A 23,823-nucleotide genomic window follows, 5' to 3' on the forward strand; every position below is an offset into this window, starting at 1 on the left:
AGGGAGAGAGTGGCTAGGCTGTGGTTTTTCTTGGAACATGGGCAGCTGAGGGGCAATTTAACTGATTGATACAAATTGGTCCATTCTGTTTATGCAGAGTTAAGGTGGAAGGCTCAGAGGGGAGTGGTATATTTTAGAGTCATAGAGCACTACAGCACAGAAACAGGCCTTTTGGCCCATCTGGTCTATGCAAGCCTGGTTTTCTGCCTAGTCCCATCTACCTGTATCCGGACCATAGCCCTCCATACCCCTCTCATCCATGCACCTATCCAAACTTCTCTTAAGTGTTACAATTGAACCCGCATCCGCTGGCAGCTCGTTCCACACTCGCACCACCCTCTGAAGTAGTTCGCCCTCAGATTCCCCTTGTATATTTCGCCTTTCACCCTAAACCTATAACCTCTAGTTGTAATCTCACCCAACCTGAGGGGGAAAAGCCTGCATGCGTTCACCCTATCTTTACCCCTCATAATTTTGTATACCAATATAAGATCTCCCCCATTCTCTCTGCTCCAAGGAATAAAGTCCTAACATATTCAACTCATCCCTGTAACTCAGGTCCTCAAGTCCTGGCAATATCCATGGCCAGACTGACATAAGACAGGAGCAGAATTAGGCCATTTGGCCCTTTGAGTCTGCTCCGCCAGTCGATCATGGCTGATTTTATTTTTCCCTCTCAACACCATTCTCATGCCTTCTCCGCATAAACTTTGATGCCCTTACTAATCAAGAACCTATCCACCTCTGCTTTAAATAAACCCAATGACTTGGCCTCCACAGCTGTCTGTGGCAATGAATTCCACAGATTCACCACCCTCTGGCTAAAGAAATTCCTCCTCATCTCTGTTCTGAAGGGATGTCCTTCTATTCTGAGGCTGTGCCCTCTGGTCCTAGACTCTCCCACTATTGGAAACAACCTCTCCATGTCTGCTGTATCCAGGCCTTTCAGTACTTGGTAGGTTTCAATGAGATCCCCCCTCATCCTTCTAAACTCCAGTGAGTAGAGACCCAGAGCCATCAAACGGTCTTCGTACGTTAACCCTTTCATCCCCAGAATCATTCTTGTAAACCTCCTCTGGACCCCCTCCAACACCAGCACATCCTTCCTTGGATATGGGGCCCAAAACTGCGCTCAATACTCCAAATGTGGTCTGACCAATGCCTTATAAAGTCTCAGCATTACATCCTTGCTTTTATATTCTAGCCCTCTCAATATAAATGCTAACATTGCATTTGCCTTCCTTACTACCAGCTCAACCTGCAAGTTAACCTTTAGGGAATCCTGCACTAGGACTCCCAAGTCTCTTTGCACCTCCGATTTCTGAATTCGCTCCCTGTTTAGAAAATAGTCTACACCTTTATTCCTTCTACCAAAGTGCATGACCCTACAATTCCCTGCGCTGTATTCCATCTAACTCAATGCAACTGCACTGTGTAATGAATTGACCTGTACGATCAGTTTGTAAGACAAGCTTTTCACTGTACCACAGTTCAAGTGACAATAATAAACCAATACCAATCTGCCACTTCTTTGCCCATTCTCCCAACCTGTCCAAGTCCTTCTGCAGTCTCTCCTGCTTCCCCAACACTACCTGCCCCTCCACCTATCTTTGTATCATCCGGAAACTTGGCCAAAAAGCCATCAGTTCCGTCATCCGGATCATTACATATAATGTGAAAAAGTAGCAGACCCGACACTGACCCTGCAGAACACCGCTAGTCACTGGCAGCCACCAGAAAAGGCCCCCTTTATTCCCACTCTTTGCCTTCTGCCTGTCACCAATCTTCTATCCATGCTAGTACCTTTCCTGTAATACCACGGGCTCCTATCTTGTTTAGCAGCCTCATGTGCGGCACCTTGTCAAAGGCCTTCTGAAAATCCAATTGAACAACATCCACTGACTCCCTTTGTCTATCCTGCCTGTTATTTCCACAAAGAATTCCAACAGATTTGTCAGGCAAGATTTTCCCATAAGGGAACTGTGCTGACTTCGGCCTATTTTATGTGCTTCCAAGTACTCTGAAACCTCCATCCTTAATATAAACATCTTAGTTAGCCTGACTTCAGTGCTTGCTGGCCTATAATTTCCTGTCTTTTGCCTCCCTCCCTTCTTAAAGAGTGGAGTGACATTTGTGATTTTTCCAGTCCTCCAGAACTATTCCTGATTCTCGTGATTCTTGGAAGATCACTACTAATGCCTGCACAGTCTCTTCTGCTACCTCTTTCAGAACCCTGGGGTGTAGTCCATCTGGTCCAGGTGACTTATCCACCTTCAGACCTTTCAGCTTCCCAGGAACCTTCCCCTTAGTAATAGCGACCGCACTCACCTCTGCTCCCTGACTCTCTCGAATTTCTGGTGTGTTGCTGGTGTCTTCCCACAGTGATGACTGACACAAAAATCTTATTCAGTTCATCCGCCATGTCTTTGTTCCCCGTTACTGCCTCTCCAGTGTCATTTTCCAGCAGTGTGACGTCCACTCTTGCCTCCCTTTTACTCTTTATATATCTGAAAAAAACTTATGGCGTCCTCTTATATTATTGGCTGGCTTACCTTTATATTTCATCTTTTCTCCCCTTATTGCTTTTTTAGTTGCCTTCTGTTGGTTTTTAAAAGCTTCCCAGTCCTCTAGCTTCCCGCTAATGTTTGCACTATTGTATACCCTCTCTTTTGCTTTTATGCTGTCTTTGACTTCCCTTTTCAGCCACAGTTGCCTCATCCTCCCTTTAGGATGCTGCTGCTTCTTTGAGATGAACTGATCCTGCATCTTACTCTAAGAAACTCCTGCCAGACTGGTGGGGTCTGGAACTCTGTCAAAAAGGACAATGGTGAACACTTCCATGATCTGCAGGATTCTCAGCAAGAGCTGGAAGTGAGATTAGCCAGGAAGCTTTTCTTTCACTGGCATAGACATGGCTGTGTTGACTGCCTGTTGTACCATAAATATCCACAATCTTATGACCAGCCTAATGAGCCCAATAGCTTATTCCTGGTTTGTGCATTCCGTGCAACAAACATAAAGCTGGAACATTTCTGAACATCACCACAGAGCTGTCAACTGAAGTTCTAATAATGCAATAGAAAGAACCTGTTAGAAAGTAATGGCCTCCCAAAAAAAGCTTAGACCAAGTGGGGAAAGTGCAGTGGTTCCCAAGGAGTGCACATCATTTGACTTTTGTGATTTTAGTTTGCAAGGTGTCAATTATACACCAGGGTGAAGGTAAAATGGGCCATGATTTATTAATAGACTTTTTATCTGACCAGGCGTGAGCTAGAACAGTGAGATTTGCAGATGCTAATACTTATTGTACAAGCTGGACAGGAAAGGAAGTGAAGCACCAACATAGGTGGTGAGTTGTGTTGAGCTTGTTACTTGTGTGGGCCTGCCATGTCTCTCTGCATGTAGAGCATCTTTCAGTCAAAACCCTTTGGATTTGAGGACAGAGCGTCATCTATCCAGCTGTTGCCATTTTGTTTGATTCAGTTTTTTTGAGGTCAGTACAGTTGCTGAAATCGCACACTTTCTCATTGTGCTGAACCCCTGCACTTTGCAAAGCTGCGTGTATAACATAACAAACACCCAAATGTGACCTTACTGGTTGCTTTACCTTTCACAGAAGTAAACTATTGTTGCTGGAAATCTGAAATTAAGTCAGAAACTGCTAGAAATTCTCAGCAGCCCAGCAACAGTTTTGGAGAGAAACTGTTGTTTTCATGTTTTGGGTCAGTATTCTTTTGGTTGTAGGGTAACCCCTCTCCACCAAAGTGTTGGAAACATTTTAATCTACAAAAGTAACACATCCAATGGGCTCTTGTGGAACAGTACATTCCCAGAAACAAAACTCACCATTACTGTGCGCTTACTATTGTACTAATTATTTAACAGTGTATGTTAAGAAATAATCTAGCATAAGGCCTACTTTGGCCAAGTATTTGGTATATCCATGGGTATTGTTGGTCATCTTTCCAGAGTCTACTGTTTAGACCCATGACCGTTTCAAGAACTGTTCCAAAACAGCAGAGTGCATTAGGCTACCAACTTTTAGGAGGAGAAATTTCTACTTCTGCCCAAGGATATTGTAAACAAAAATGAAGGAAGTAGGGAAATGTAATCGGAGGATAAAATCATGCAGCATAGAAGGGGGCCATTCAGCACTCTGTTCCTCGGGCAGTACTTTGAGCTCCTCCCCACTTTACTCCCAGTTATTAATTTTTCTGCTTTAATACTTTTCTAGATTCCCTTTGAAAGTTCCTATTGAATCTGCTTCCACAGCCCTTGCAAGCAATGCATTGCAGATCGCAACTTTCAATGTTTAAAAATAGGTGATTCTCGCTTGCTCGTTCTCTCCCCCCCCCCCCCCCCCCCCATCTACTTGTTTTTGAGTTGGTAGAAGCAATGTGACATATTCCAGCCTCCTGTACTGAAATCTCTAACACCTTTGCTTCATTTTCCTCCAACCCAGTAATGCTCACTTGTGTGCATTTGTTAATGTGAGGGATCAGTGAAGACACCTATGTTAGACTATTGTTTATTGACTACAGCTCTGCCTTCAATACAATAATTCCAAGCAAGCTTGTCACCAAACTCCGAGACCTAGGACTCAACACCTCCCTCTGTAACTGGATCCTTGACTTTCCAACAAACAGACTGCAGTCAGTGAGGATAGGCAGCAATACCTCCAACACGATTATTCTCAACACTGGTGCCCCACAAGGCTGCGTCCTCAGCCCTCCACTCTACTCCCTATACACTCATGACTGTGTGGCCAGATTCTGTTCTAGTTCCATCTACAGGTTTGCAGATGATACCACCGTTGTAGGCCGTGTCTCAAACAGCGATGGGTCGGAGTACAGGAAGGAGATAGAGCTTAGTGGAATGGTGTCATGATAGCAACCTTGCCCTCAATGTCAACAAAACAAAAGAACTGGTCATTGACTTCAGGAAAGGGGGCAGTGTACATGCACCTGTCTACATCAATGGTGCTGAGGTTGAGAGGATTGAGAGCTTCAAGTTCCTGGAGTGAACATCACCAACAGCTTGGCCTGGTCAAATCAGGTAGATGCCACAGCCGAGAAAGCTCACCAGCGCCTCTACTTCCTCAGGAGGCTAAAGAAATTCGGTTTGTCCCCTTTGACTCTCATCAATTTTTATCGATGCACCATAGAAAGCATCCTATCAGGATGTATCACGGCTTGGTACGGCAACTGCTCTGCCCAAGACCGCAAGAAGCTGCAGAGAGTTGTGGACATCACGAACACCAGCCTCCCCTCCTTGGACTCTTGTCTTTATCTCTCGTTGTCTTGGTGAAGCAACCAGCATAATCAAAGACCCCACCCACCTGGGACATTCTCTCTTCTCTTCTCTCCTCTTCCATTGGGTAGAAGATACAGGAGCCTGAGGGCACGTACCATCAGACTTGAGGACAGCTTCTACCCCACTGTGATAAGACTATTGAACGGTTCCCTTATACAATGGGATGGACTATGACCTCACAATCTACCTTGTTGTGACCTTGCACCTTATTGCAATGCACTTTCTCTGTAGCTGTGACACTCTGCTGTTATTGTTTTACCTTTACTATATCAATGCACTCTGTACTAACTCGATGTAACTGCACTGTGTAATGAATTGACCTGTACGATCGGTTTGTAAGACAAGCTTTTCACTGTACCTCGGTACAAGTGACAATAGTATACCAATACCAGTGCAAGCAAACAAGTTCAGCACCTTGGATCAATGCATGACGTCTTCTCCCCAGCCCCCACACACAGCTCCAAACCTAAACCATGGCAGTTCTATTTGTCAGACCAACCACCTTTCCTAGGTTAAGAACTGAATTTGCTAACATCCAGATCCCTTGGGAACTAAGCTCAGTTCATTGGCTGGTGTCGGAGACAAGCCTAAGACCCAGGTGTTGATCTGCTGATATTCAAACTTCCCCTGCGGTGATTGGCATTTGCAAATTAAATCAAGAATCTATGCACTTAATAGATGCTGATGATTAAGCAGCTTGTCCAACTCTCTCTTACATAAGAACTTTCACTGCAGTCTCTAATTTTAAATTTTCACTTGATAATGTGTTGCATTGTAAACATTTCCCTTGTTTAAATGGTAATTACAAGCTTGCTGGTCAAAATGTTTAACTTTAAACATGGAACAAATGTAAGCTCTTCCATACTGAAATTTCATGATCAGTGTTTATGCTCCCCAACCATACTCTTTATTTCTTCCTCTTAATTAATCCCTTGGTGGTTCTTTACTGGATTCTGTAATATTCCCTATTCTTAGATTTGCTGCTTTTTAGACCACATTTTTGTCTCCTCCTTGGATGTAAAATTATCCCTGACTTACCTTGTTAGCCACAGTTGATCCATCTTTCCTGTTTTATCTTTGCTGTGGAGCAAAATGGACAATTGTTGTTCACCTATGCACTCTCTTTTAGGAGCCACGGTAGTGTAGCGGTTAGTGTAACGCTTCACAGCGCCCGCGACCGGGGTTCAATTCCAGCCGCTGTCTGTACATTCTCCCCATGTCTGCGTGCATTTCCTCTGGGTGCTCCGGTTTCCTCCCACATTCCAAAGACGTACGGATTAGGAAGTTGTGGGCATGCTATGTTGGTGCCGGAGGTGTGGTGACACTTGCGGGACTGCCCCCAGAACACTCTATGCAGAAGATGCATTTCACTGTGTGTTTCGATGTACGTGTGACTAATAAAGATATCTTTTAAAAAAAAAGTTTCCATTTCAGGTTGAAGATCCTTCATCAGAAATATGCTTTAACTTAATTTTTTTGTGTATTATTCACACCATGAGACAAGTTTAAGGCTCACTAATATTTGATTTACAGCCCTTCATCTTTCTGTTGATGCAGGAACCACATCTGCTGAAGAAGCTGCTAAAATCCTGGCTGAGAACAGGCGCCTAGCTCGTGAACAGAAGGAGCGTGAAGAGCAGGCAAGGCTGCGCCTAGCGGAAGCTGAGAAGTAAGTTGCACTCAAACCACATCCTGGGATTTACCAAAACATCTGTTTACTTTTAAGTTCAGGCTTCCTTACGTTAGCAAATGTGTTTTGGATTCAAGTCACAGAGCCGGCTGACTAGAATTGTTTTGTTACAGTGTCCATAGTTTTAGGCTTGCCTGCCTAATGTGATTACTGCACAAAAAAACAAGAAGATGCTGGAGGAACTTAACAGGTCAGGCAGCATCCGTGGAGAAAAGCAGGCGGGTCAGGACCCTTCTTCAGGACTGAAGATAGGTAAAGGGGGAGCCCAATATATAGGAGGGAAAAGCAGGGAGTGATAGGTGGACAAAAGAGGGGAGGTGGGGTGGGACAAGGTGGTGATGGGTAGGTGCAGGTAAGAGAGTGAAGGCAGGTGCGGGGGAGGAGGGGAGAGCAGACCCACCGGGGGACGGGTCAAAGATGTGGAGGCAGGTGGCATAAGGAGAGAGAGAAAAATGGCGAGGAGAAAAAAGAATGACTGGGAAGGGGAAGAGAAAAGGTGGGGTGGGGTTGGTTTACTTCAAGTGGGAAATTTGATGTTCAGGCCCGTTCGGCCATATGGCCCCAGGACGGAAAATGAGCTGCTGTTCCTCCAGTTTGCGTTTGGACTTCTCCTGGCAGTGGAAGAGGCTGAGAACTGACTCAGTGATGGAGGCAGAGGGGGAGTTGAAGTGACTGACAACGAGGAGATGCAGATCTTGGTTACAACAGAGCGTAGGTGTTCTACCATTTTGTAGCATCTTGTTGTTTTTTCATGCCTCCAGCATCTTGTTTTTTCATCTAGGTTCCAGTATCTGCAGTCCTTTGTTTCTCTGTGATTACTGCATTTTCCATTGCAATACATTAGAGGAAACAGCTGGGAATGAAATCATTGGAGAACCAAGGAGCACTTGGAAACAAACATTTCATAGTTATGTAGTGCTTTGCACTGAGTGGTGCTGAATCCTTTATAAAGGAGACTTCAGTCTATTCAAGCCTAGAAATCGGATCGTGTCACGTTGTTTGTTTTCCAGTGCTGTGTGATCTAAGTTTGATTATAGCCAAAGTGGGCAGCGGAAGTGATAATTGCAGCCGAATCACAAAATTTGACCATGCGCTTCCAGGTGCCATTGAAGACAGAAATACTGGAGATACCAGTGTCAGTGTGACAAGAAGCGGTTAATGTTTCAAGTCAATGACCTTTCATCAGAACTAGGGAAAGTTAGAGAACAGGCATTGAGAGGGGAAAACAAAGCATATTTGTGGTAGCATGGAGACTGAGAGCAAATGGATGACATGGATCAGTGTCAGCTGAGAGAGGTTGCTGATGGTTTGTTGATGGCAGCTATTCTCTCTGAAGGAAGTATAAACAGAAATGAAGGATCTGGAAGTGCAAGGTAAATGAGCATGCTGGAAAAGCCCAGCAGGTGGAGCAACATCTGTGGAGAGAGAAACTGAATTAGCTTTCATCAGAACTGGCCAGGAATGTGCTGCAAAATAGTGACCAAATCTGTGCTTGGCCTCTCCAGTGTAGAGGGGACCAGTGAAAATGGTTATCAGGATTTATAGAGGGATCTTGATCAACTGAGTAAGTGGGCTGAGGAATGGCAGATAGAGTTTAATTCAGATAAGTGCGAGGTCTTGCATTTTGGGAAGACAAATGAGAGTACTTTCACAGTGAATCTAGGAGCTGCATGTACGTGGTCCGCTGAAGTGGCACCGCAGGGAGACGGTAGTGAAGAAACTGGCCTTCAGTCAGGACAGTGAGTATAGAAGTTCAGGTATTATGTTGCAGTTGTACAAGACCTTGGTGGGGCTGCATTTGGAATATTGTGTTCAGTTTTGGTCACCTTGCTATAGGAAAGATGCCATTAAGCTGGAAAGGGGTGCAGAGGAGATTTACAAGGTTGTTGTCGGGACTTGAGGGACTGAGTTGTGGAGAAAAGTTGAGTGGGTTGGGACTTTATTCATTTGGACTGTAGGAGACTGAAGGGTGATCCTATAGAGGTGTATAAAATCATGAGGGGCATAGATAGGGTGAATGCACATGGTCTTCTTCCCAGGGTTGGGGAATTGAGAACTCGAGGGCATAGGTTTAAGGTGAGGGGGGGAGATTTAATAGGAACCTGAAGGGCAACCTTTTCACTGAGAGTGCTTGGTATGTGGAACGAGCTGCCAGAGGAAGTGGTTGAGACAGGTACATTAACAACATTTAAAAGGTACTTGGACAGGTATATGGATAGAAAAGATTTAGAGGGATATAGTTCAAACACGGGCAAATGGGGCTCGCTCAGTCAGCATGGACCAGTTGGTCTGAAGGGCCTGTTTCCGTGCTGTATGACCTATGTCCACATTGTGGGCACTGAAGACTGTACACTAAATTGGAGGAATAACAAGTCGCATCTTCTCTTGTGTTTGGTCTTTGGAAAGTGGGAAGAGCATGGGCCATAAGACATAGGAGCAGAATTAGGCCAGTTGGCTTATCGTGTCTGCTCTGCCATTCGATCATGGCTGATTTACTTTTCCCCTCAACCCCATTTCTCCTGCCTTCTCCCATAACCTTTGCCTAATCAAGAACCTATCCACCTCCACTTTAAATAAACCCAATGACTTGGCCTCCACAGCAGCCTGTGGCAATGAATTCCACAGATTTCCAACCCTCTGGCTAAAGAAGTTCCTTATCATCTCCGTTCTAAAGGAACATCCTTCTATTCTGAGGCTGTGCCCTCTGGTCCTGGACCCTCCTGCTACTAGGAACATCCTTTCCATGTCCACTCTATCCAGGCCTTTCAATATTCGGTAGGTTCAATGAGATTCCCCCTCATTCTTCTGAACTCCAGTGAGTACAGGCCCAGAGCCATTAAACGCTCTTCACATGTTAACCCTTTCATTCTTAGGATCATTCTTGTAAACCTCTGACCCTCTCCAATGCCAGCACATCCTTCCTTAGATATGGGACCCAAAACTACTCTCAATACTCCAAATGTGGTCTGACCAACACCTTATAAAGTCTCAGCATTACAGTCCTTGCTTTTATATTCTCGTCCTCTTGAAATAAATGTTAACATTGCATTTGCCTTCCTTACTACCGACTCAACCTACAACTTAACTCCCAAGTCCCTTTGCACCTCTGATTTCTGAATTCACTCTCCATTTAGAAAATCGTCTACGCCTTTATTCCTTCTACCAAAGTGCATGACCGTACACTTCCCTATGCTCTATTCCATCTGCCACTTCTTTGCCCATTCTCCCAACCTGTCCAAATCCTTCTGCAGACTCCCTGCTTCCTCAACACTACCTGCCCCTCTGCCTATCTTTGTATCATCCGCACACTTGATCACAAAGCCCTCAATTCCGTTATCCAGATCATTAACATATAATGTGAAAAGTAGCGGACCCAACACCGACCCCTGCGGAACACCCACTAGTCACCGGCAGCCAACCAGAAGAAGCTCCCTTTATTCCCACTCTTTGCCTTCTGCTTAGTCAGCCATCTTCTATCCATCCTAGTACCTTTCCTGTGATATCACGGGCTCCTATCTTGTGCGACACCTTGTCAAAGGCCTTCTGAAAATCCATTGACTCTCCTTTGTCTATTCTGCTGTTACTTCCTCCAAAGAATTCCAACAGATTTGTCAGGCAAGATCTCCCCTTAAGGAAACCATGCTGATTTTGACCTATAATTTCTTGTCTTTTGCCCCTCTCCCTTCTTAAAGAGTGGAGTAACATTCGTGATTTTCCAGTCTTCCGGAACCATTCCTGACCCTCCTGATTCTTGAAAGATCACTACTAATGTCTCCACAATCTCTTCAGCTACCTCTTTCAGAACCCTGTGGTGTAGTCCATCTGGTCCAGTTAATTTATCCACCTTCAGACCTTTCAGCTTTCTAAGCACCTTCTCCTTTGTAACAGCTACTACACTCACTCCTGTCCCCTGACTCTCTTGAATTTCTGGCATGTTGCTGGTGCTTCCACAGTGAAGACTGACACATACTTATTCAGTTCGTCTGCCATTTCTTTGTTCCTCATTACTACCTCTCCAGCATCATATTCAAGCGGTCCAATGTCCACAACTTGCCTCTTTTACTCTTTATATTTCTGAAAACTTTGATATCCACTTTTATATTATTGGCTAGTTTACCTTCATATTTCATCTCCCCACCCCCCGCCACTTATTGATTTTCTTTTTTTTTAGTTGCCTTCAGTTGGTTTTTAAAAAGCATCCCAATTCTCTAACTTCCCATTAATTTTTTGCAATATTGTATACCTTCTTTTGCTTTTATGCTGTCTTTGACTTCCCTTTTCAGCCACGGTTGCCTCATCCTCCCTTTAGAATGCTTCTTCTTTGGGATGAACTGATCCTGCGTCTTCAGAATTACTCCCAGAAACTCCTGCCATTGCTGCTCTATTGTCATCCCTGCTGGGTCCCCTTCCAATCACTTTGGCCAGCTCCTCTCTCATGCCTCTGTAGTTAGCTTTACTCAACTGTAACACCAATACATCTGATTTTCAGCTTCTCCCTCTCAAATTGCAGGGTGAATTCTATCATACTGTGATCACTGCCTCCTAAGGGTTCCTTTGCCTTAAGCTCCCTAATCAAATCTGGTTCATGTCACAACATCAAATCCAGAATTGCCTTTTCCCTCATGGGCTCAACCACAAGCTGCTCTAAAAAGCCATCTCGTAGGCATTCTACAAATTCCTTCTCTTGGAATCCAGTACCAACCTCATTTTCCCAATCTACCTGAATATTGAAATCCCCCATGACCACTGTAATTCCTGTTGTAATTTGTACCGCACATCCTGGCTACTATTCAGAGGCCTGTATATAACTCCCAACAGGGTCTTTTTACTCTTGCAGTTTCTTAACTCTACCACAAGGACTCTACATCTTCTGATCCTATGTCACCTCTTTCTAAGTATTTGATTTCATTTTTTACAAACAGAGCCACCCCACCCCTCTGCCCACCTGCCCGTCTTTTCGATAGGATGTGTATCCTTAGATGTTTAGCTCCCAGCTGTGATCTTCTTTCAAACCATGTCTCTGGTATCCACAACATCATACCTGCCAATTTCTAACTGCGTTATAAGCTCATCTACCTTATTTTGTCTACTGCGTGCATTCAAATATAACACCTTCAGTCCTGTATTTACCACACTTCTCAAATTTGTCTTCATTTTGCCTGAAGTTAAATTCTTATCCATTTCTAAACTTTGTCTTATTCTTTATTCTGGAGACTTCAGTAACCTCTCCTGCACCCTCCTTCCCTTTTACTTATCCATACTTATCCAATCTGTTGACGACCCCCCCCCCCCCCGCCACTACTCAGTTACAGCCCTAGTTAAGCGATTCGCCAGGACCCGGGTCCCAGCGTAGTTCCTGAAAGAGAAGAGACAAAACTGTAGGAGTCACCAGCCCCTGTTCTTTATTCCCCAACCCTGGGGAAAAAGCAAGTGCATTCACCCTATCTATGCCCCTCATGATTTTATAACACGTCTATAATATCACCTCATTCTCCTACACTCCAATGAAAATCTCCCAACCTGCCCGACCTTTCTCCATAGCTCAGATCCCTCAAGTCCTGGCAACATCCTCGTAATCTCCTCTGCACTCTTTGCAGCTTAATGGCATCTTTCCTTCTGCAGTGTGACCAAAACTGAACAAATTCCTAACTCCTGTCGTTGCAGGGAAAGATGTCATGAGAAGGGGAATGTTTGGGGGGGTGTTGGGGGTGCGGTGTAGTGGTTTAAGGTGGGTTAAGTAGGAGTGGTTATAAAACTGGGTGTTTGATGCTTAGTACAGACTTGGACCAAAGGGCTTGTTTCCATGCTGCACCTCTCTGATTCTGTGGGATGCAAGTGAACCAGGGAATCGTGAAGGGAATGGTCCCTTCAGAATGCTGAAAGAGGATGGAAGAAGAGGTGTCCAGTGGTTGTGTCACATTGAATGTGGTGGAAAGTACAGAGAATGATCCACTGAACGTGAGGTTGGTGGAGTGTGCACTGAGAGCAGGGGAAATCCTATCTTTATTGGAATTGGTTTATTATTGTCACATGTATTGAGGTACAGTGGAAAAACTTGTCTTGCATACCATTGATTCAAAGCAATTCATTACACAGTGCATTGAGGTAGTACAAGGTAAAACAATAACAGAATGCAGAGTAAAGTGTCACAGCTACAGAGAAAGTGCAGGCAGACAATAAGGTGCAAGGGCCACGACGAGGTAGATTGTGAGGTCAAGAGTCCATCTTAATGTACTAGGGAACCATTCAATAGTCTTATAACAGCAGGACAGAAGCTGTTGTTGAGCCTGGTGGTGTGTGTTTTCAGGCTTACTCTGTCTGCGCCAGAACAGCTAGTCCACCTGAAATACTCTCTCCATTTGCACAGCCTGACCTGTCGGGCATGTCTGCAGCTCTGCATTTCACAATTACAATACTTTGTGTTCTCACTCTCCAACTGCCCTCATCTCATAGCTTTAGTGAACAAAGGACCATGTTCTCCCTCCCTAAATGCCCCCATTAACCCTTCAACCAGGTGACCTAACATAGGTGGTGTTGTAGACAGTGAAGGTTTTCAAAAATTACAGGGGGGTCTTGATCAACTGGGTAAGTGGCCCAAGGATTGGCAAATGGCTCTCAATCCAGATAAGTGTGAGGTTTGCATTTTAGGAAGTCAAACCAGGGTAGGACTTTCACAGTGAATGGTAGGGCACTGGGGAATGTTGTAGAACAGAGGGACCTAGGAGTACAGGTACATAGTTCCCTGAAAGTGGCATCACAAGTAGACAGGATGGAGAAGGCATTTGCCACACTGGCCTTCATGTGTCAGAGCACTGAGTACAGGAGTTGGGACATGTTGCAGTTGTACAAGACATTGGTGAGACTGCACTTGGAGCATTGTGTACGGTTTTAGTCACCTGCTTATAGGAAAGATATCATTAAACTGGGTAAGAGTGCAGAGATTTGTGAAGATGCTGCCAGGACTCGAAGTCCTGAATTATAGGGAGAGGTTGGGCAAGCTGGGATTTCGTTCTTTGGAATGTAGGCAATTGAGGGGTGACCTTGCAGAGGTGTATAAAATCATGAGGGGCATAGGGTGAGAGGGAAAAGAGACCTTAGCGGCAACCTCAGTATATGGAGCGAGCTGCCAGAGGAAGTGGTTGAGGCAGGTAAAATAACGATCTTTAAAAGACATTTGGACAGGTACTGAGATAAGAGGGGTTTCGAGGGGTATGGGTCTAATGCAGGCAAATGGGACTAGCTTGGTGGGCACCTTGATCGGCATGGATAAGTTGGGCTGAAGGGCATGTTTCCCTGCTGTGTTACTCTGACTACATGACCTTGCAGATCACCAGGACAGTCCCCGCCTCACCCCATCAGAGGTGTTTGCCCTGTTAACTCCTTCCCTACCCCCTCCAGCTTCGTACTCACTCATTTTCTCCTCTTCCCAGTTCTGAAGAAAACTCTTCAACCTGATATTAACTCAGTTTCTCTTTCAACAGATGCTGCCTGACCCACTGAGTATTTCCAGCACATACTCCATGGAACCTTTGTCTATGGCACTGCACCACTCTCACTGTGTGACTGAATAGTCAGCAAATATGTACCTAGAGGTGGAGGCCATGGTCTCCTGGCTCCTCAAGCTCCTGTGAGAGCAGCAAAATGGACTCCCTGCTCCTTATCGTTCCTGTGTTTGGCTAGACAGGTCTGACAATGTGCCCACATGTCAGTGGGTTTGTGGCTGGTCTAAACCGTGTGTGCCTGTGTCTGGATGAGCAGTATTTTATACAGCTTATTTTGCCATAATTTGCAAGGTCATGTAATTTCTTGCAGAATTTTTCCACTGTCTGGGAGTGCTCCATCCAACCATCCTTTGAATGGTAGCTCTTACAGTATCCTTCCTGCTTGCCTCCAGTCTATACACTAGATCTCCTCCAGACGTGTATTACATGAAGCATGAATTGTATCCCTTTTGGAAAATCTTGAGTGCCCTCTCTCTTCCCTGCCCCATCTCTCCTCCACAGCACCCATTAGTATGTTGCTGCAGTCCAGCTGGCATGGGGACTGTCTTTCACTGTGTAGCCCAGTTGTGAAGTACATTCAGTGGAGCCTGGTCCTGTCAGAAAGCTCACTGGTCCTGTTTTACTGCTTCTTTTCATCTATACTCACATCATTTTCCTGATTTTTTATTTGGTTTGAGGTTGAGGGATTACTGCTGAATGCAACAATCTTTTAGCACGCCAAGTATCCATAGAACAATACAGGCCCTTCGGCCCACCATGTTGTGCCGCCCTTCAAACCACACCTAAGACTATCTCACCGCTTCCTCCCATATATCCCTCTAAGATATATTGTTCCTGTGTCAGACCTGTCCAGCCAAACAATGTGCCCACATGTCAGTGGGTTTGTGGCAATGGGTTTCCTCCATATGCTTATCTAACAATCTCTTGAACTTGTCCAATGTATCAGCCTCCACCACCACCCCAGGCAGCGCATTCCGTGCACCAACCACTCTCTGGGTGAAAAACCTCCCTCTGACATCTCCCTTGAACTTCCCACCCATTACCTTAAAGCCATGTCCTCTTGTTTGAGCATTGGTGCCCTGGGAAAGAGGCGCTGGCTGTCCACTCTATCTATTCCTCTCAATATCTTGTATACCTCTATCATGTCCCCCCTCATCCTCCTTCTCTCCAATGAGAACAACACTAGCTCCTTTAATCTCTCATTATAATCCATACTCTCTAATCCAGGCAGCGTCCTGGTAAATCTCCTCTGCACCCTTTCCAACACCTCCACATCCTTCCTATAATGAGGAAACCAGAACTGGACACAGTACTCCAAGTGTGGTCTAACTGGAGTTTTGTAAAGCTGCATCATCACTTTGCAGCTCTTAAACTCGATCCCCCAACTTATGAAAGCTAACATCCCATAAGCTTTCTTAACTATCCTATCCACCTGTGAGATGACTTTCAGTGATCTGTGGATATGAACCCCCAGATCCTTTGCTCCTCTACACTGCCCAGAATTCTGCCATTTACCTTGTACTCCGCCTTGGAGTTTGTCCTTCCAAAGTGTACGACCTCACACTTCTCTGGATTGAACTCCATCTGCTACTTGTCAGCCCAGCTCTGCATCCTATCAATATCCCTCTGTAAGCTTCGACAGCCCTTCACACTATCCACAGCACCACCGATGTTATCTGCAAACTTGCTAACCCAAGCTTCCACCCCCTCATCCAAGTCATTAATAAATATCACAAAAAGTAGAGGTCCCAGAACCAATCCCTGTGGGACACCACCAGTCACAGCTCTGCAATCCAAATGCACTCCCTCCACCACGACCCTCTGCTTTCTACAGGCAAGCTAATTCTGAATCCACACAGCCAAGCCTCCCTGGATCCCTTGGTCTCTGACCTTCTGAAGAAGCCTACCATGCTGAACCTTGTCAAACGCCTTACTAAAATCCATGTAGACCACATCTACTGCACTACCTACTGTCACCTCAGAACCCTATCAGGCTTGTGAGGCAGGATCTTCCCTTCACAAAGCCATGCTGGCTGTCCCTAATCGGTCCATGATTCTCTAAATGCTCATAGATCCTATCTCTTAGAATCCTTTCTAACAGCTTGCCCACCACAGACATAAAGCTCACCGGTCTGTAATTCCCTGGACTATTCCTACTACCTTTTTTGAATAAAGGGACAACATTCGCCACCCTCCAATCCTCTAGTACCATCCCTGTGGACAACGAGGGACTCAGATCCTAACCAATGGTTCAGCAATCTCCTCCCTCGCCTCACAAAGCAGCCTGGGGAATATTCCATCAGGCCCCGGGGACTTATCTGTCCTAATATTTTCTAACAGCTCCAACACATCCTCTCTCTTAATATCTACATACTCTAGAACATTATCCACACCAACACTGTCCTCAGCGTCATCAAGACCCCTCACCTTGGTGAATACTGAAGAGAAGTATTCATTGAGAACCTCACCCACTTCCACAGCTTCCAGGCACATCCTCCCACCTTTGTCTCTAATCGGACCTACCTTTAACCTAGCCATCCTTCTGCTCTTAACTTATGTGAGAAAAGCCTTGGGATTCTCCTTAACCATATTCGCCAAAGCCTTTTCATGTCCCCTTCTCAATCTCCTCAGCCCTTAAGTTCCTTCCTTGCTGCTCTATATTCCTCACGAGCCCTGTCTGATCCTTGCTGCTTACACCTTATGTATGCTGCTGCCTTCTTCCTAACTAGTTGTTCCACCTCTCTCGTCACCCACTGTTCCTTCACCCTACCATTCCTTCTCTGCCTCACTGGGACAAATTTATCCCTAACATCCTGCAAAAGATCCCTGAACATCAACCACGTCTCCTTAGTACATTTCCCTTCAAAAATGTCATCCCAATTTACACTCACAACTTCTCACCTTATAGCCTCATAAGATAAAGATAAGATATCTTTATTAGTCACATGTCCTTTCCCCAATTAAATATCTTCCTGTCCTCTTTGCTCCTATCCCTGTCCATGACAATTCTAAAGGTTATGGAGAAATGGTCACTGTCCACCAAATGCTCACCCACCAATAGATCTGTCACCTGTCCTGGTTCATTACCTAAAACTAGATCTAATACGGCATCCCCTCTAGTCGGCCTGTCCACATACTGTGTCAGGAATGTGTCCTGGACACACTTAACAAACTGCGCCCCGTCTAAACCTTTGGCACTAAGTAGGTGCCAATCAATATTTGGAAAGTTGAAGTCTCCCAGTATAATAACCCTGTTATTTTCTTACCTTTCCAAAAACTTGCCTCCCAATCTGCTCCTCAGTATCCCTACTGCTACCGGGGGGCCTATAGAATACTCCCAGGAGGGTAACTGCCCCTTTCTTGTTCCTAACTTCCACCCATATTGACTAGACTTCTACATTATCTACCCTTTCTGCAGCTGTAACAGTGTCCCTGACCAGTATCGCCACCCCTCCTCCTCTTCTTCCCCCCCCCCCCCATCCCTTTTAAAACACTGAAATCCAGGAATATTCAATATCTATCCTGCCCTGATGTCAGCCATGTCTCTGTAATAGCCACAATATCGTAGTCCCATGTACTTATCCAAGCTCTCAGTTCATCTCCCTTATTCCTGATGCTGCTTGCATTTAAGTAAATGCACTTCTGCCCATCCACCTTTCTACTTTTATAGCCTGTACTCTGCTTCTTCTTCCTCAAAGCCTCTCTACCTGTCAGATCTGACTTTTCCCCATCCCCTTGTTCCTCTGACCTACTCCTCTGGTTCCCATCCCCCTCGCAATCTAGTTTAAACCTCCTGAACCACCCTAGCAAACCTGGCCGCAAGGATATTGGCCCCACTCAGGTTCAGGTGCTGGTTCTAGGTTCAGGTTCCCCTAACTAGATCCAACTTCTAGGTAGGGGAAGGAAAGGCATTGAACGGCAGTCTGGTGATTGGAGCGGAGTGAATTGCTCCAGTTGGTGGTTGAATATCTGACTTCTCTCAGCATCCTGTTTGTGTTTGAGTGTTCGAAAAATTTGGGCTGAAACTTACTGCAGAGATTTGAACTTTTAAGGCTCAGGAAAGAAGAGCTAAAGAAGAAGGAGGCTGAAGAGAAGGTTCACAGGGAAGAAGCAGCCCGCGTGCAGAGAGAAGAGCGAAAGCTTGCAGAAGAGGAGAATCAAAGGAAGTCTGAAGAGGAAAGACTTTGCAGAGAGCGTGAGGAGCAGGAACGCCTTGCAGATCTAAAGCTCCAGGTCAGAGTTCACTGTTTACAGAGAAATTTAGTTTGTATGAAAATATTTAAAATTTAATTCTAAATTTTAAAACACTGACAAGACATGTATATGCAAAACTTCTTGTGCCTTGTTCCTTAACTGTGACTAGAGTCGGTTTTCTGGTGCGTACACTGCAAGTTGCACAATGTATGATCATTGGTTCTATGAACATGGACCAATCACCTTTCGTACTAGAAATGTCATGGTTAACAGCCAGTTGTAGCATTTTGTTTTATCCAAAGCCAACCCATGTTCCTTTTAAGATCATACCTACCTAGCCAATCAGCTTGTTCAATGAGCCAGCTAGTTGCTATGATGTTTATGATCTGCCATGTAAAAGCAGCATGTTGCTCTGCAGAATGTAGTACGGGTTCTGCACGCCCGACTTCTGTACCGCCTGTACGTATCAACGAGCGTTTGGGAGACCAATGGGATGGATTTGCCAGATGCTGTAGGCTGCAGGCATCTTCTGTGAGAACTCTACAGCAATATCTGGTTGAGTTAAACGCCCTGGTTGAACTGCGTGTTCCCAGAGGTTGGCTTTTGTTTTTATTTAAATATATTGCCAGGCAGCCGCATTTCCGATTGTGAACTGTCGGGTTACGAATGGTTCTCAGAAATGGAACTGAGGAGGACCTGTACCTTGTTCTGCTGCATCTTTCCAGAAGCAACTAAACATTATCATCAGTAACATTCAGTGAAGCCCAGTAATTCCAGCTGCTGTCTGTAAGGAGTTTTTACGTTCTCCCCGTGACTGTGTGCGTTTCCTCCGGGTGCTCCAGTTTCCTCCCACATTCCAAAGACATACAGGTGAAGAGCTGTGGGCATGCTATGTTGGTGCTGGAAGTGTGGCGACACTTGCAGGCTGCTGTCAGAACACTACGCAAAAGATGCATTTCACTGTGTGTCTCAATGTACATGTGACTGATAAAAGATATCTTAAAATTCCCCGAGCCTCCAAGTCAGGATAAACCAGAAATTAAAGAGCAAATAATGGCACAGGAGGAGACCATTGTTGCCATTGCATCCTGTTGGCTCTCTGTGGAGCAATGCAGTCAATTTCATTCCCCACCCCCTTCCTCGTAACCCTGCGAGCTCTTAGCCTTCAGGTTTCTAACTACGAGCTGTCCCAGGTCATGAACGCCCAACTTGCAGACACCCTGGCAGCCCGTTCAAGGCACCCACCCCTCTGTGTGTGTGTGTGTATTTCCATCCTGAGAGAGACTCATTATCTACCTTATCTCTGCCCCTCAATTTTACATACTTCTATCGCATCGCACCTCAGCCTCCAGTGTTCTAGAGAAACCAATCCAAGTTTGTTCAACTTCTCCTTGTAGCTAATACACTCCAAACCAGGCAACATTCTGGTAAGCCTCTTACACCCTCTCCAAAGCCTCCACATTCTTCCTATAGTGTGGTGACCAGACCTGCATACAGTACTCCAAATGTGGCTTAACCAAAGTTTTGTACAACTGCAACATGACTTGCCAACTGTTATACTCCATGCCATAGAACCATGGAACACTACAGCACATAAAACAGGCCATTAGGCTCTTCTAGTCTGTGCTGAAGCATTATTCCACTAGTCCCATTTACCTGCACCCAGTCCATAACCCTCCAGACCTCTCCCGTCCATGTATCTATCCAATTTATTCTTAAATGTGGGCTCACTCTTAAGTTTTACTACATCAGATGGCAGCCCGTTCCACACTCACAACCACTTTGTGAGAAGAAATTCCCCCTAAGCCTTTCCCCTTTCACCCTAAAGTCGTGTCCTCTTGTACTTATCTCTCCTAATCTAAGTAGAAAGAGCCTACTCGCATTAACTCTGTCTATACCCCTCATAATTTTGTAAACCTCTATCAAATCTCCTCTCATTCTTCTACACTCCAAGGAATAAAGTCCTAATCTGTTCAATTGTTCCTTGTAACTCAACTCCTGAAGACCTGGCAACATTCTAGTAAATCTCCTCTGCACTCTTTCAATCTTACTGATATCCTTCCTATAGTTAGGTGACCAGAACTGCATGTAGTACTCCAAATCTGGCCTCACCAATGTCTTGTACAACCTCACCATAACATCCCAACTCCTGTACTCAATACTTTGATTTATAAATGCCAGGATGCCAAAAGCCTTTTTTACAACCCTGTCTACCTGTGACGCCACTTTCCAGGAATTATGTATCCTGAACTCCCAGATCCCTTTGTTCCTCCACCTCCCCAGTGCCCTACCATTTACTGTGTATGTCCTACCTTGATTGTCCTTCCAAAATGCAACAACCTCACACTTGTCTGCATTAAATTCCATCTGCCATTTCTGGCCCATTCTTCCAGTTGGTTCAGATCCCTCTGCAAGCTTGAAAGCCTTCCTCACTGTCCACTAACCTCCCAATTCTTAGTGTCATCAGCAAACTTTCTGATCCAATTTACCACATTATCATCCAGATCATTGATATAGACAACAAATAACAATGGTCCCAGCACAGATCCCTGAGGCACACCACTAGTCACAGGCCTCCAGTCTGAGAAACAATCATCCACTACTACTCTGTCTTCTCCCACGCAGCCAATTTCGAATCCAGTTTACAACCTCTCCATGGATACCTAGTGTCTGAACCTTCTGAACTAACCTCCCATGTGGGACCTTGTAAAAGGCCCTACTAAAGTCCATGTATACAACATACACAGCCTTCCCTTCATCTACTTTCTTGTAACCTCCTCAGAAAAACTCTACAAGATTCGTTAAACACGATCTACCACACACAAAGCCATGCTGACTGTCCTTAATCAGCCCTTGGCTGTCCAAATACTTGTATATCCGATGTCAGGCTCACCGGCCTGTAATTACCTGGTTTACTTTTAGATCCTTTTTTAAACAACGGAACAACATGAGCTACCCCCCCCAGTCCTCCAGCACCACACCCATGGGTAAGGACATTTTAAATATATCTGCCAGGGCCCCTGCAATTTCTACACTAGTCTCCCTCAATGTCCAAGGAAATATCTTATCTACCCAGGGGATTTATCTACCTTTATTCGCTGTAAGGCAGCAAGCACCTCCTCCTCTTTAATCTCTATATGGTCCATGACACTACTGCTTGTTTCCCTTCCTTCCATATCCTCTGTGCCCGTTTCCTGAGTAAATACTGATGCAAAAAAACTGTTTAAGATCTCCCCATCTCCTGAGGCTCCACGCATAGATGACCACTGATCTTCTAGGGGGCAAATTTTGTCCCTTACTATCCTTTTACTCTTAATATACTTGTAGAAACCCTTTTGGTTAACCTTCACATCATCTGCCAGAGCAACCTCATGTCTTTTTGCCTTCCTGATTTTCCTTTTTTAGTATTTTCTTACATTTTCTATACTCTTCAAGTACCTCATTTGTTCCTAGTTGCCTATACCTGCTATACACCTCTCTTTCCTTAACCGGATCGCTAATATCCCTTGAAAACCAAGGTTCCCTATGCTTGTTACCTTTGCCTTTAATCCTGGCAGGAACATGCAAACTCTGCACTCTCAATTTCGCCTTTGAAGGCCTTCCACTTACTGAGCACATCCTTGCCAGAAAACAACTTATCCCAATCCACTCTTTCTAGATCCTCTCATTTCCACAAAATTGGCCTTTCTCCAATTTAGAGCCTCAACTCAAGGACCAGACCTGTCCTTATCCATAATTAACTTGAAACTAATGACATTATGGTCACTGGACCCAAAGTGCTCACCTACACATACTTTTGTTACCTGACCTGTCTGGCTCCCTAATAGGAGATCAAGTATTGCATTCTCTCTCGTTGGTACCTCTCTATTATTGATTTAGAAAACTTTCCTGAACACTTGACAAATTCCAAGCCACCCAGCCCTTTCACAGTGTGGGAGTCCCAGTCAATATGTGGAAAGTTAAATCCCCTACTATTTCAACTTTCTGTTTCTACCTCGGTCTGCTATCTCCCTACAGATTTGTTCCTCCAATTCTCTCTGACTATTGGGTGGTCTATAATACAATCCTATTAGTGTGGCCACACCTTTTCTGTTTCTCAGCTCCACCCATATGGCCTCTGTAGACGAGCCCTCCGGGCTGTCCTGTCTACGCACAGTTGTGATATTTTCCCTGACCAGTAATGCCACTCCTCCCCCTTTCATCCCTCCCCCTCTATCACGTCTGAAACAATGGAACCCCGAAACATTAAGCTGCCAGTCCTGCCCCTCCTGCATCCAAGTGTCACTAATAGCAATAATATCGTAATCCCACGTGCCAATCCATGCCCGAAGCTCACCTGCCTTACCTACGATACTCCTTGCATTGAAATAGATGCACCTGAGAACATTTCTATCACGTACAAACCTTTGATTTCTATCGATAACTGCAGTCCTCGCATGACCTTTTTCCTCCTCCACATCACTATCTGCTCTAACAGTCTGGTTCCCCTCCCCCTGCAAATCTAGTTTAGACCCCCGGAGCAGCACTAGCAAACCTACCCGCAAGTATGTTAGTCCCCCTCCAGTTCAGGTGCAAACCGTCCCGACAGAACAGGTCCCCACCTTCCCTGGAACAAAGCCCAATTGTCCAGAAACATGAAGCCCTCCCTCCTGCCCCATTTCCTTAGCCACGTTTAGCTGCATGATCCTCCTATTTCTAGCCTCACTAGCTCGTGGCATGGGTAGCAATCCTGAGATTGCAACCTTGGAGGTCCTGTCCTTCAACTTTGCACCTAATTCTCTAAACTCTCTTTGCAGGACCTCCCTCCTCCTCCCAATCTATGTCATTGGTCCCTAGTGGTGGCGATACTGGTCAGGGACACTATTACAGTTGCAGAAAGGGTGGATAATAAAACCATAGAACAATACAGCACAATACAGGCCCTTCAGCCCATGATGTGCCGACCTTCAAACCACTCCTAAGACTATCTAACCCCTTCCTCCGATATATCCCTCTATCTTAAATTCCTCCATATGCTTATCTAACAATCTCTTGAATTTGCCCAACGTATCAGCCTCACCACAACCCCCGGCAGCGCATTCCATGCACCAACCACTCTCTGGGTGAAAAACCTCCCTCTGCCAT

At 45.2% G+C, this 23,823-nt stretch overlaps 1 protein-coding gene across 8 annotated transcripts in view; it reads left to right on the forward strand.

Moving 5' to 3' along the window:
* map7d3 (MAP7 domain containing 3) overlaps positions 1-23,823 on the forward strand; it is a 125,197-nt gene that overhangs the window by 83,828 nt on the left and 17,546 nt on the right. For all 8 annotated transcript variants that reach the window (XM_052022150.1, XM_052022151.1, XM_052022153.1 and 5 more), the window contains 2 exons: positions 6,871-6,982; positions 18,558-18,738. In XM_052022150.1, the coding sequence (XP_051878110.1) occupies positions 6,871-6,982; positions 18,558-18,738 (293 nt within the window). The remainder of the gene's footprint in view (positions 1-6,870; positions 6,983-18,557; positions 18,739-23,823) is intronic.

The sequence above is a fragment of the Pristis pectinata genome, chromosome 8 (genome assembly GCF_009764475.1).
Source record: "Pristis pectinata isolate sPriPec2 chromosome 8, sPriPec2.1.pri, whole genome shotgun sequence".
NCBI classification, from domain to species: Eukaryota; Metazoa; Chordata; class Chondrichthyes; order Rhinopristiformes; family Pristidae; genus Pristis; species Pristis pectinata.